At 42.7% G+C, this 13,793-nt stretch overlaps 1 protein-coding gene across 1 annotated transcript; it reads left to right on the plus strand.

Annotated features, from left to right (window-relative positions):
* The first annotated feature begins 964 nt into the window (after positions 1–964).
* LOC105933261 (myosin heavy chain, fast skeletal muscle) lies at positions 965–13,677 on the plus strand. Its single transcript, XM_036124678.1, has 41 exons — positions 965–1,004; positions 1,191–1,240; positions 2,906–3,121; positions 3,336–3,479; positions 3,571–3,727; positions 3,819–3,846; positions 3,935–4,046; positions 4,131–4,223; positions 4,317–4,380; positions 4,481–4,579; positions 4,667–4,770; positions 4,884–5,022; positions 5,116–5,234; positions 5,356–5,505; positions 5,585–5,755; positions 5,835–6,141; positions 6,227–6,297; positions 6,393–6,480; positions 6,566–6,683; positions 7,433–7,556; positions 7,650–7,786; positions 7,874–8,129; positions 8,222–8,464; positions 8,553–8,729; positions 8,818–8,963; positions 9,059–9,149; positions 9,231–9,620; positions 9,707–9,833; positions 10,087–10,205; positions 10,294–10,490; positions 10,948–11,131; positions 11,221–11,386; positions 11,479–11,603; positions 11,709–12,017; positions 12,107–12,310; positions 12,393–12,518; positions 12,606–12,776; positions 12,888–12,992; positions 13,077–13,172; positions 13,267–13,398; positions 13,548–13,677. Exons 3-41 carry the CDS (start codon positions 2,918–2,920, stop codon positions 13,566–13,568), a joined length of 5,814 nt encoding a protein of 1,937 aa, XP_035980571.1. The 5' UTR covers positions 965–1,004; positions 1,191–1,240; positions 2,906–2,917; the 3' UTR covers positions 13,569–13,677.
* Positions 13,678–13,793: the final 116 nt, after the last annotated feature.

Below are 13,793 nucleotides of genomic sequence, written 5' to 3' on the forward strand. Positions count from 1 at the left end.
CTAATAGCACTTTTTGTGTGTTTGACATTCGAGCCACTTCGTGTATTCTTAGGAGAAAGGAAATTGGAGGGCTATAAATAAAAATATCGTCCCACTTCCCATTGTCCTTCATCCCTGCACAAATTCAATTAAGTTTGGGATCTTGTGAAATTCGGCCCCCTGCCTTTGTTTCTTGCTATCGTGAGGTATCATCGTTTCCACAAGTTCCTAGATTAGCAACTGTTGGATCTAACTCTGCTCCTTTGTCACAGGAAAGACTTGTGAGGCGTCAGCCGCAGAATACCAGTGACACATGAGAGCTTCTCCACAGCTGAGCGCAGATCTTTTGCAGTGCCGGGGTGCATTAAGGAGATTATACTAAAGACCAAAACAATGACAGACTGGCTAGAAATGATATCATTTGTAAGAATACTGTGTACACAGGGTTAGGTTCTTAATAACTGTCTTAGGTTATTTTTTAATGCTTTTTAAGAAACTGCTTCTATTGTAGCAATTGTTGTCATGCTCCACTTGTAGTCGTAAAATAGCTCAAAGCACAGCAAATGCACATATTAATCACATACTGAAGCTACTGTGGTATGGCTAGGTAATTACATTTTACCAGAATGTTAGGAATTGAATACAGAAAATAAACAATCGGCTTAATTTATCTGGTATAAACACCATTAAAGACCATTCAGAAAAAGAAAAAAAAACCTAATTAACCCTATTATTTTAATTTATGACCCGTCTTGGTAATATCTTCAAACATCGTCAGTGGCAGCAACCAATGTTTTGACATTAAGGTTGCAGGAGTCCATGTCGTGGTAAACAGCTTGCATTGATCTGCGAGGAAGAAAAAAAAAAAGAAAGCCAAAGTCATCTTGAAGCATAAAAATACTCAATCGGAGGACAAAAATGACGTGACCAAATAAAGGAGGTCATTTGTGCTGCGTGAACACTGATCTGCCTATATAAGAAGGAAGGCAGGGACCCCTCCAAGGACTGTCAGGCAACCAGACAAGGTGAGTGAGTTACAATCTTTTATTAGCAGGAGGAGAGCCAAGCACTTAAAGAAACAATGGAGGGCAGGGACACTTACTGTCAGGGACAAAGATGTTGTGTGTTTGCCAGCAATTTACAGTAGATAGGTGCCGTTACAACAGGAAGGATTGTAAACTATCTGCCATGTGAAATATTTATTTCTTCAGAACGTCTTATAAGACCATCTACAGCTGTTCTTCTGGGCCGAGGGGAGAAGGTAAACTATTCCTGGTATCGCAGTTTTACATTGCCAGAAGATTATTTGGGTTCCCGTCGCATTTGTCACTAACTCTTCCTGCATCCTTTGTGCTGTTTCAAGAATTTAACTTGCACAACATTCATCTCGTTCAGTAGATGTGTGGCATGGCTTTTGGTAACTTGATATTTGGTATTTCAAACACTGTGAACACCAGCAGACAGAAAGAAAATTCTTAAAGAATAAGTCAGGTAACAATGTACTGGGATTTTACTGAATGATTCCGTTTTTTTAATATCTTTTACAAATTTCATAGCTCAAATTTCACCAGTTGTAGTTCAAATATCTTTTTTACCCCACCTGAAGCAGATGACATCTCACCTAACCTCTGCTGTTCAGCTGAGATTTCAAATCAAAAAATATTTTTTGGGGAGGGAAATCTTCCTGCTGCCCCACCGTTAACATCCCAATCGACAATTTATCATTCAAAATGTAGAAAAATTTTCAAATCCTTTACGTATTGTGACTTTAGGATAACAGCTCTTAAGAAATTTCCACTACTTACCACAGAGTCCCATTCCCCTTTCCATAGAACCCCAAATGTGAAACTCCAAGCTGGTTTTCCTAGAAGCACAAACTCAACCACTGAATTTAACTCCACATTTCAAACAGTGAATGAATAAAATCTGCATGTCTGCATGACCTCAAGCATCAAATGTCCTTGTGTATGTAAAGTATCAAACTCCATATTATAGGGACAGTGTTGTATAAGGAAGAGTCCATGGTGAGACTTAGCTTTGACTGTCAAACATCTACTAAAACAGTTTTATTCTGTCAATGCTGCCTACATTTTAATTAATATGTCAACAACTTTCAACTATTTAGCGCATTGTTACAATTTAATGACATGGACCTATTCAAGTCCAGATAATTGACCAAAACAAAAAAAAGTGTTGGTAGACCCCACAAACCCCCTGTACAAAGAGTTTAAGCCCCTTCCTTCAGGTAGGAGATACGCCCTACCAAGGTGTCGTACCAACAGACTGAAAACTATTTTATCCCTACAGTCACTGGCTTTTTAAACGAATTGTAGGGTCAGGACCTTAATTCAGGTCTAAATGCTGCACTTTAATTTTAACTTCAACTTCAGCTTTTATTGTTAATTTTTACTTCAAGTCTTAGATGTGTTTTAGATTGATCACTTCTTATCCTTCTGTCTTGTCTATTGTTTGTATTGTTTGTGTGATTATGCGACGGCTGCTATTATTACTACTATTACTTGCTGCAAACGAATTGCCCTTCGGGGACCTAACCATTTAGATTTCTTTACACTTCCGTTTTTTGTTAGCTAATCTGATCCAATCCCTTTTATTTTTCCCAGTTCATTTAAGTGAGGCTGAAAGTCTGATTTTTGGTAACTCCTAAAAGATCTTTGGAATTTTAGCAACAGCTCTACCTTGTGTGTGAGTAATACATCGAATAGCAATTGTGGTTATAATTAATTAGAGGTATATTTGATCTTGGTTTTATTTGAAAAATTTAGGGTTTGTTTTGTGTGACAAAGATGAGATTTGCTTAACTGATAGTCACTTGTGTCTATTTGGATCCTGTCAAGCTCCAATTGCCTTCTTCCTGAATTTGAGTCGCATATTTATTAAAGAGCTGGACTATTTCTTGGTCTTTCAGTAAACCGTCATCATGAGTGGGGACGCAGAAATGGAGTGTTTTGGCCCTGCGGCCGTGTTCCTCCGTAAGCCAGAAAGAGAGCGAATTGAAGCCCAGAATGCTCCCTTTGATGCTAAAACAGCATACTTTGTGGCCGAGCCCAGCGAGATGTACCTCAAGGGGAAACTCACCAAGAAAGAGGGCGGCAAAGCCACTGTGGAGACTTTTTGTGGAAAGGTGGGTGTCCCACTTGTCTAAATACAGTTACAGTTATGCAAATATTTATTACACGGTGCATCTGTAGACAATGATCAAAAGCAACTTGAGTGATTTTGATTTTACTGTTCTGAGTTTCTCTTAACAAGCTCTTATGGAAACGCTCATATTTTAATTATATTCATCATAAAATATGCAAATAAGCTGCAGCCACCCTATTTTCCCTCAACAACAGACTATCACCGTGAAGGAAGATGAAATCTACCCCATGAACCCGCCAAAGTTTGATAAAATTGAGGACATGGCCATGATGACCCACCTCAATGAGCCCGCTGTGCTGTATAACCTCAAAGAGCGCTATGCAGCCTGGATGATCTACGTAAGTTTGTCTTAATTTGAAAATCTGTAGCTGAAACCTACAATGACTGCAGGAAAACGTGGCTCTTAAATGATCTTCTGTGATCCTGCAGACCTACTCCGGGTTGTTCTGCGTCACTGTGAACCCCTACAAGTGGCTGCCAGTGTACGATGCAGCGGTTGTTGCAGCATACAGGGGGAAGAAGAGGATTGAGGCTCCACCCCACATCTTCTCCATCTCTGATAACGCCTATCAGTTCATGCTCCAAGGTGTCAAGCCTTCTATAATCCATACATAAATACAGTAGTCTCACCTCAAACATCCACTTCTAACCTTTGTGCATCATTTTCCATCTTACAGACAGAGAGAACCAGTCGATCCTGATTACGTAAGTGTCAAATATTTTAGCAAATTAGGTTTTCCCGACATCAGCTGCGTCAGTATTTTTCTAATTAAACTGTACCTCTGCAAACCAGCGGAGAATCCGGTGCAGGAAAAACTGTGAACACCAAACGTGTCATCCAGTACTTTGCGACAATCGCAGTGGCCTCTGGAAAGAAAGCTGAGCACACTCCTGGAAAAATGCAGGTTAGTGATTTTACACAGCAGCAAAAATGATGAGAACAAGTAAACCGAGAACATTTCAGCTAATGAGATGAATGCTGCCTCCAGGGATCGCTGGAAGATCAGATCATTGCAGCCAACCCGCTGTTGGAGGCTTACGGGAATGCCAAGACCGTGAGGAATGACAATTCTTCCCGTTTTGTAAGTTTAACTAGAAACTGTCTCCTGTTTGTTCAGTGAAAACCATCCATATCAGAAGAGCTTTAAATTAGATGTTTTCCTCTTTCCACACAGGGAAAATTCATCAGAATTCACTTTGGGTCAACTGGAAAGCTGGCTTCTGCTGATATTGAAACATGTAAGACTTTCTGTTTAAATCGTCTTCCGTAATACTTTAGTCATATTAAAAAAAAAAAAAAAGGATTTCTCTCTATTGATAACAACCTGAATTCACGCAGATCTGCTGGAGAAGTCTCGAGTGACGTTCCAGCTGTCTGCTGAGAGGAGCTACCACATCTTCTACCAGCTCACAACAGGCCACAAACCTGAGCTGATAGGTTAGAAACAAATTCATATTCCTGTTATTCTATCTGTTTTATGTTTAGTATCATCATATTTATGGAGATACGTTCTGTCTACTTTAGAGGCTCTGCTGATTACTACTAATCCCTACGACTATCCCATGGTCAGTCAGGGGGAAATCACTGTCAAAAGTATTGATGACGTTGAAGAATTCATTGCTACTGATGTAAGAAATGTTCAAACTAAAATAGTATCACATACATATATTTTTATTTATTTTTTTAAATATTTTTGAGTACCTTACTAAGTGATAAAGGACTTATCTCGGATTAAACACAGACTGCCATCGACATCCTGGGATTCAATGCAGAGGAAAAGATCAGCATGTACAAGCTGACCGGAGCGGTGATGCATCACGGAAACATGAAGTTCAAGCAGAAGCAGCGAGAGGAGCAGGCCGAGCCTGATGGCACTGAGGGTGTGTAGGACTCGCTGTGTTTTCTGCTCTATACCAACAGAAGTTTTTCCCCTGCTCTCCAGCTGACAGTTTTTACCTCTGTTTGCTTCTAAGTTGCCGATAAAATCTCGTACCTCATGGGCTTGAACTCCGCTGACCTGCTGAAGGCTCTCTGTTATCCCAGAGTGAAAGTCGGTAATGAGTTTGTCACCAAAGGCCAGACTGTACCACAGGTAAAATATTCTCATCTTGATGTCTTCAGTCCTCTTCTAACTCAGACACAATTAGTTTCCTTTTTTATTGGTTCATGTTCTGACAAAACACTTACTTATCACTTGCATCTCTAACCCCAAGGTCAATAATGCAGTGAGTGCTCTCTGCAAGTCTGTCTATGAGAAGATGTTCTTGTGGATGGTCGTCAGAATCAACGAGATGTTGGACACCAAGCAGCCCAGGAGCTTCTTCATCGGTGTCTTGGACATTGCTGGTTTTGAGATCTTTGATGTGAGTAATGTATGGATTAACTTTAGATTTGCTGAACCAGCACACCGTGGAACATCTAACAGAGTCTGTCCTCCAACAGTTCAACAGCTTGGAACAGCTGTGCATCAACTTCACCAATGAGAAACTGCAACAGTTCTTCAACCATCACATGTTCGTCCTGGAGCAAGAAGAGTACAAGAAGGAGGGAATCGAGTGGGAGTTCATTGACTTCGGCATGGACTTGGCTGCGTGCATTGAGCTCATTGAGAAGGTAAAAACCTGAGAAGTGTGTACTATTTAATAGAAAACAGATGGGAGGCTTTGATCAACTATTGTGCTATCATTGACAGCCAATGGGCATCTTCTCCATCCTTGAAGAGGAGTGCATCGTTCCAAAGGCAACGGACATGACCTTCAAGAGCAAACTGTACGACCAACATCTGGGGAAAAGCGCCCCCTTCCAGAAACCCAAACCTGCCAAAGGCAAAGCTGAGGCTCATTTCTCTCTGATGCACTACGCCGGCACTGTGGACTACAATGTCCTTGGCTGGCTGGAAAAGAACAAGGACCCCCTGAACGACACTGTGGTCCAGCTTTACCAGAAGTCTGCCTGCAAGCTTCTGGCTTACCTCTATGCATCTCATGCCGGAGGAGAAGGTCTGCTTTCTTTGTATGCGTTTTAGTGACATATCTCAACTTGTGGTGAATTACAGCCTTGCTGATATTGTAATTTCATTTACAGCGGAGGGCGGTGCCAAGAAAGGAGGCAAAAAGAAGGGAGGCTCCTTCCAGACGGTGTCTGCATTGTTCAGGGTGAGCTTTAGGATAGTCCCTCATTGGATTGTTGTTAAATTATTATTTTTTGCCTTAATCTAACCTAAACTTGTCATTCCTTATTCTCCTGCTAGGAGAATCTGGGCAAGCTGATGACTAATCTGAGGAGCACACATCCACACTTTGTGCGCTGCTTGATTCCCAATGAATCTAAGACCCCAGGTATATTATACATTTTTAACACATCCTGTATGATCCACTTGTGTCATCTTCAGGAAAGTGAGTTTATTGAACCTCTATGATACAGGTCTCATGGAGAACTTCCTGGTCATCCACCAGCTGAGGTGTAACGGTGTGCTGGAAGGTATCAGGATCTGCAGGAAAGGTTTCCCCAGCAGGATCCTCTACGGTGACTTCAAGCAGAGGTGCGTCAAATGTTGCCTTTAGACACTGTGGGAAGTGTTGTTTAAATTAACGGGCATTTATCAACCCATGAAAAAGACCAACCTATGGAAGGAATTAACATTAGTTTGTTGTAAGCCCAGTCTAAATGTAATTCCAGTAGCAAATTACTTCTTGTAATTCAAAACGAATGTGGATGCATTCAGATAGACATTGTAAGAATATGTTACATTAGTAGTGAGCCGTGTAGTGATGGTCTCACCTTCTCCCCACTTAATCAGTCCAGATTTTACTCATGTGAATTTAGCTACTTCACAGTAATGTTGCAGTTCAAGCTTTCTGAGGAAACCTCAAGCTGAGGTTAGAGGGATCTGTCCAACTCGATTGTTCTCTATCATGGAGCTCACTTGCATTTCCTGCACACTGTCAATGATCTTCGCTGTGTAAGCGCTCACTTCATCCTTCCTCTGTGTCCCAAATATGAGGCCACACATCCATTAGGTATGTTTCTGTCAGAAAGGTCTTTTTTGGTCAGGAAAAATAACCCATTATGTGTCTACCTTGAGTCGTTTTGTTTTCTTCCATATAAGGCACCTCATTGCTATTTTGTTGATCTTGATTCAAAAGATGCTTTTTGTTTCTGAAAAGTTTCAAAACGGGCTTGTTTCATTTATGGATGTTTCATACTTTCAAAATGTTTACATTTCTTGCTCTAATGTATGATGATACACGCTTTTGAATGAGGCTGAGCGTGTTAAACCTTTGTCTTTAGATACAAAGTATTGAATGCCAGTGTCATTCCTGAGGGACAGTTCATCGACAACAAGAAGGCCTCTGAGAAACTCTTGGGCTCTATTGATGTTGATCATACTCAGTACAAGTTTGGGCACACCAAGGTAAAGTTTTAATTTACATACAAAACAGATTGGTGCCAGTGACCGTCAGTTTACATTTCTATTTCATTTTCCAACAAATGTATTGTCGTTCAGGTGTTCTTCAAGGCTGGACTGCTGGGAGTTCTGGAGGAGATGCGAGATGACAAACTGGCAGAGCTGGTCACAATGACTCAGGCTGTCTGCAGAGGATTCCTCATGAGGCGAGAGTTTGTCAAGATGATGGAAAGGAGGTAATTGCCTTTTTTTTGCAGAACTTTTCAATCATTTTAGAAGGCATGATTCAAAGCTTGAGTAAAGTATTGGTTTTGTATCCTCAGAGACGCCATTTTCACCATCCAGTACAACATCCGTGCATTCATGAATGTCAAAACGTGGCCATGGATGAAGTTGTACTTCAAGATCAAACCTCTGCTGAAGAGCGCAGAGACGGAGAAGGAGATGGCCCAAATGAAAGAGGACTTTACCAAGACCAAAGAGGAGCTGACAAAGGCTTTGGCTAAGAAGAAGGAGCTGGAGGAGAAGATGGTTTCTCTGTTGCAGGAGAAGAATGATTTGCTGTTACAAGTGCAGTCTGTGAGTGGCGTTATTTTATCAGGCGTGCTTACTAGTTATGGAATATCCATGTTCCTAATTTGAGTAGCTGAAGGTCTTTTATTGGCTTTTAGGAAGGTGAAAACCTGGCTGATTCAGAGGAAAGGTGCGAGGGGCTCATCAAAGCAAAAATCCAGCTTGAGGCCAAACTGAAAGAGACCAATGAGAGGCTGGAGGATGAAGAAGAGATCAACGCTGAGCTGACAGCAAAGAAGAGGAAACTGGAGGACGAGTGCTCCGAGTTGAAGAAGGACATCGATGACTTGGAGCTGACTCTGGCCAAAGTGGAAAAGGAGAAACATGCCACTGAAAACAAGGTTAAACCACAGTCTTTATTAAGGCATTGATCCTTTCACTGGGCATTTCAGATGTCGTGGTCACTAAACTTTATGGCACATTTTACAGGTCAAAAACCTTACAGAGGAAATGGCCTCTCAGGATGAGACCATTGCTAAACTGACAAAGGAGAAAAAAGCCCTCCAAGAGGCCCATCAGCAGACCCTGGACGATCTGCAGGCAGAGGAAGACAAAGTCAACACTCTGACCAAAGCCAAGACAAAGCTGGAGCAGCAAGTGGACGATGTAAGAACTAAAATATACCCTTGAAAACTAGTGTAGTTTTATAGAAATATTTCATGTTTTATAAAAAAAACAACTGTTCAATCAACAGCTTGAAGGCTCTTTAGAGCAAGAAAAGAAACTCCGCATGGACCTCGAACGAGCTAAAAGGAAGCTGGAAGGAGACCTGAAATTGGCACAGGAGTCCATAATGGATCTGGAGAATGACAAGCAGCAGTCTGATGAGAAGATTAAGAAGTACAAATTGATATTATGTTGAATAACTTATATAAAATGATATTTCAAAATTGCTGCTGATGCAAAAAAAACTAAATATTATTCCCCATCTGCAGAAAGGACTTTGAGATAAGCCAACTCCTCAGCAAGATTGAGGACGAGCAGTCCCTTGGAATCCAGTTACAGAAAAAGATAAAGGAGCTTCAGGTGTGACAAGATGCTGGTGTTGTACCAAAAGTAAGTTTGAATGTCCTCTAGATTTTTCTCTCATAACTCTGTTTGTTTCAGGCTCGTATTGAGGAGCTGGAAGAAGAGATTGAGGCTGAGAGAGCTGCTCGGGCCAAGGTAGAGAAGCAGAGAAGCGACCTCTCCAGGGAGCTTGAGGAGATCAGCGAGAGGCTCGAGGAGGCCGGAGGAGCCACTGCAGCTCAGATCGAGATGAACAAGAAGCGCGAGGCTGAGTTTCAGAAGCTGCGTCGCGACCTGGAAGAGGCCACCCTGCAGCACGAGGCCACGGCTGCAGCTCTCCGTAAGAAGCAGGCCGACAGCGTGGCGGAGCTGGGAGAGCAGATCGATAACCTCCAGAGGGTCAAGCAGAAGCTGGAGAAAGAGAAAAGTGAATGCAAGATGGAGATCGATGACCTCTCCAGCAACATGGAGTCTATTGCAAAAGCAAAGGTCAGAATTCTGGATCTTAGCAAAGAAAAATAAATAAAATGGGTCAACCTGAATTTGTTTTGATCAAAATGACTTTCTTTCATCAGGGCAACCTGGAAAAGATGTGCAGGACCTTAGAAGATCAGCTGAGTGAAATCAAAGCCAAGAATGACGAGAATGTCCGTCAATTGAATGACATCAGTGCACAAAAAGCCAGACTCCAAACTGAAAATGGTATGAAACTCAACATTTTTCATACCAAACCTACATCAACTGATCACTGACAATATCATTTTCTGATGATAGTGCCTATCTCCAGCAGTGATTAGGGGAGACAGGTCGCCAATCCATCACAGGCTAACATAGTGATGCTTAGCACAACCAACCATACACACACACACTCACGCCTGAGGAGAGTTTGGAAAGACCACTGGTGTGTTAACTGATCTTCTTCTAATATCTTGTGCTGATTAACTTTCTCAAACAGGGGAAATCGCTCGCCAGCTGGATGAGAAAGAAGCTCTTGTATCCCAGCTGACCAGAGGCAAACAAGCTTACACTCAGCAGATTGAAGAGCTGAAAAGGCACATTGAAGAGGAAGTGAAGGTAAGAAACCTCAAGAAGAAGAAGATGCTTTCGATTGACATGAGAGGAGCCGTATTTGGTGTTTATCCCGTCCCTGTTTGGACCACAGGCCAAGAACGCTCTGGCTCACGCCGTTCAGTCGGCTCGTCACGACTGTGATCTGCTCAGAGAGCAGTATGAAGAGGAGCAGGAGGCCAAGGCTGAGCTGCAGCGCGCCATGTCCAAGGCTAACAGCGAGGTGGCTCAGTGGAGAACCAAGTATGAGACCGACGCCATTCAGCGCACTGAGGAGCTGGAAGAGGCCAAGTGAGTCTAACTTTTGTTCTTATGTTAAGTGAGTGTTTCCTTTTCTCTTAATATAATTAGAGATGCACAGAGATATAAGCTGGTGACCAGAATTTACCAGCTGCTTTGCTTGATTGGTCCTGACCAATGACCGGACAGTCAGGTCCTGAAAAACCACATCTTTCTTCCAGTCTGTTAACTCACTAAAGCCAGTTTAAAATTTGACGTCTAAAATTTTACGGGTAAACCCCTGCTTTCCCACTATTCTGTAACTGATGCAGAAACCTTCGGGGAATGTTGTTCTAATTTCATCTTACATAATAAATCGGAATAAGCTCAAATTGATATTGGCAAGCCAAATCTCTACAAACATTGGAGATTCAATACTTTCCTCAACAATGTGATCAATGCCTCTTTGATTTTTAGGATTTTGAACTGCAAAGGAGTTGGAGATTTAATATCAAACATTCTTTTGCAGGAAAAAGCTCGCCCAGCGCCTTCAGGATGCTGAAGAGTCCATCGAGGCCGTGAATGCCAAATGCGCCTCTCTGGAAAAGACCAAACAGAGGCTGCAGGCTGAAGTGGAGGACCTGATGATCGACGTGGAGAGAGCCAACGCTCTGGCTGCCAACCTGGACAAGAAGCAGAGGAACTTTGACAAGGTACAAAATCTTTTGCTTCCCCGAGAACAAATGACAAAAGGTAACAAAGAAAAAGGAAAAACATAACAGGACGGTTGTCTTCCCCTTAGGTCCTTGCAGAGTGGAAGCAAAAGTACGAGGAAAGCCAAGCCGAGTTGGAGGGCACCCAGAAAGAGGCTCGCTCTCTGAGCACTGAGCTGTTCAAGATGAAAAACTCCTATGAAGAAGCTCTGGACCACCTGGAGACCCTCAAGAGGGAGAACAAGAACCTGCAGCGTGAGACAACTGCCTAATTTTCCACAAAAGAACCCAAGATTTCTGTACACGTTGAGCTTGCCGAACATTGATTTTTGTCTCTGATTCTACAGAGGAGATCTCAGACTTGACCGAACAACTGGGTGAGACAGGGAAGACAATCCATGAGCTGGAAAAAGGAAAAAAGACGGTTGAAACTGAGAAATCTGAGATACAGACTGCTTTGGAGGAGGCTGAGGTAACATAATTTCCTTCTCCAAAGTTTTATCAATGTTTAGATTACCTAATTTCTCTTTAAGCAGAAAACAGTCCTAAGCTCAAGAACTGTTTCACACCTTCACAGGCCACCCTGGAGCACGAGGAATCCAAGATCCTCCGTGTCCAGCTGGAGCTCACCCAGGTCAAGAGTGAAATCGACAGGAAGCTTGCGGAAAAGGATGAGGAGATCGAGCAGATCAAGAGGAACAGCCAGAGGGTGATCGAGTCCATGCAGAGTACGCTGGATGCTGAGGTCAGGAGCAGGAACGATGCCCTGAGAATCAAGAAGAAGATGGAGGGAGACCTCAATGAGATGGAGATCCAGCTGAGCCACGCCAACCGGCAGGCGGCTGAAGCCCAGAAACAGCTGAGGAACGTGCAGGGACAGCTCAAGGTATAGCCGGCGAGGAAGATATGATACTGAACCCTCCTTTCTTAAAGTGTTCAAAGCATGTGTTAATATTTAACATTTTTAATTTCCAGGACGCCCAGCTTCACCTAGATGAGGCCCTCAGAGGCCAGGAGGACATGAAGGAGCAGGTTGCGATGGTGGAGCGCAGGAACAACCTGATGACCGCTGAGATCGAGGAGCTCAGAGCTGCTCTGGAGCAGACGGAGAGAAGTCGTAAAATGGCCGAGCAGGAGCTGGTGGACGCCAGCGAGCGTGTTGCGCTGCTGCACTCCCAGGTTTTTATCTCAAATATCACAACATCCATTTCAGTTATTTAGTTCAGTCCATGGGATTAATTTATCATATGTTTTCACATAGAACACCAGCCTCATTAATACCAAGAAGAAGCTGGAGTCTGACTTTGTACATATCCAAGGTGAGGTAGAGGATGCCGTTCAGGAGGCGAGAAACGCTGAAGAGAAGGCCAAGAAGGCCATCACTGATGTGAGTGACATTCAATCTTATCTGGGCAAAAGCTCTCCGTCTATAAATAGAAGGTCCTGACAAGAAACACATTTCTTAATATATCAGGCTGCCATGATGGCAGAGGAGCTGAAGAAGGAGCAGGACACCAGCGCTCATTTGGAGAGGATGAAGAAGAACCTGGAGGTCACGGTGAAGGACCTGCAGCACCGTCTGGATGAAGCTGAGAATCTGGCCATGAAGGGAGGCAAGAAGCAGCTCCAGAAACTGGAAGCCAGGGTATGTCTCTGTATATACTGATTGTATATATTGATAGATGCAAATATATAACCACATTTACATCAATTTTTTTATGTTCTATTCACATTTAAACCCAATGCTTATTATCAGGTGCGTGAGCTTGAGAGTGAGGTCGAAGGTGAGCAGCGGCGGGGAGCCGAGGCCGTCAAAGGTGTTCGCAAATTTGAGAGAAGAGTGAAGGAGCTCACTTATCAGGTTGGAAGCGTTTTTCCATTTTTATCACTTCACAGATTTTCTACAAAGGTCTGGTGCAGTACATTTATCATTTACTGACTGCAGACTGAGGAGGACAAGAAGAATATTGTGAGGCTGCAGGATCTGGTGGACAAGCTGCAGCTGAAAGTGAAAGCCTATAAGAGACAGGCTGAGGAGGCTGTAAGTTACAAGCTCAGTTCACATGCATCGTGACATCAAGAGATCAAAAGTAGATTTTTAACTATGGCACGTAATGTATTGAATTTGCTCACAGGAGGAGCAAGCCAACACTCACATGTCCAGGCTGAGGAAGGTGCAGCATGAGATGGAGGAAGCTCAGGAGCGCGCCGACATCGCTGAGTCCCAGGTCAACAAGCTGAGGGCCAAGAGTCGAGAGATTGGAAAAGTGAGCAGAACTCTGTCATTGAGCTGATATTATAATGCAAAACATATTAACAGAAGCTGTTGCTGAGTGCATCTTAAAAGGCTGCTGCAAGCTTTCAGTTTGAGTATAAATGCTAATTATTGCTTTTTTGTTTGTTTTTACGTTTTCAGGGGAAGGAGTCTGAAGAATAAGCTAAAACCCTGATGGGAGACCTGATGAAAATCATAAAATATGGTTTTTCATTGACATGCTCTCATTGAATGTTCAACAGTTTAAATAAATTATTCCACAAATATGTTACCTGTGAATCTTCTTTGAACAAGAAAAGGTTATTTTGAGCAGCTTATGCTATTGAATTTAGGTCTTAAGCAGTGAGTAATGAATGATGACCTCCTACAAGCACTCTTGTGATTGAC

Source organism: Fundulus heteroclitus, chromosome 20 (genome assembly GCF_011125445.2).
Source record: "Fundulus heteroclitus isolate FHET01 chromosome 20, MU-UCD_Fhet_4.1, whole genome shotgun sequence".
In the NCBI taxonomy this organism is placed as follows: domain Eukaryota; kingdom Metazoa; phylum Chordata; class Actinopteri; order Cyprinodontiformes; family Fundulidae; genus Fundulus; species Fundulus heteroclitus.

What these genes read in the sequence shown, in the direction of transcription:
- LOC105933261 (XM_036124678.1), top strand. Translation starts at nt 2,918, where the DNA reads ATGAGTGGGGACGCAGAAATGGAGTGTTTTGGCCCTGCGGCCGTGTTC. An exon ending in ACATTGAAGAGGAAGTGAAG is followed by an intron (nt 10,206 to 10,293) that starts GTAAGAAACCTC and finishes TTTGGACCACAG; the next exon opens with GCCAAGAACGCTCTGGCTCA. An exon ending in GAGGAGCTGGAAGAGGCCAA is followed by an intron (nt 10,491 to 10,947) that starts GTGAGTCTAACT and finishes ATTCTTTTGCAG; the next exon opens with GAAAAAGCTCGCCCAGCGCC.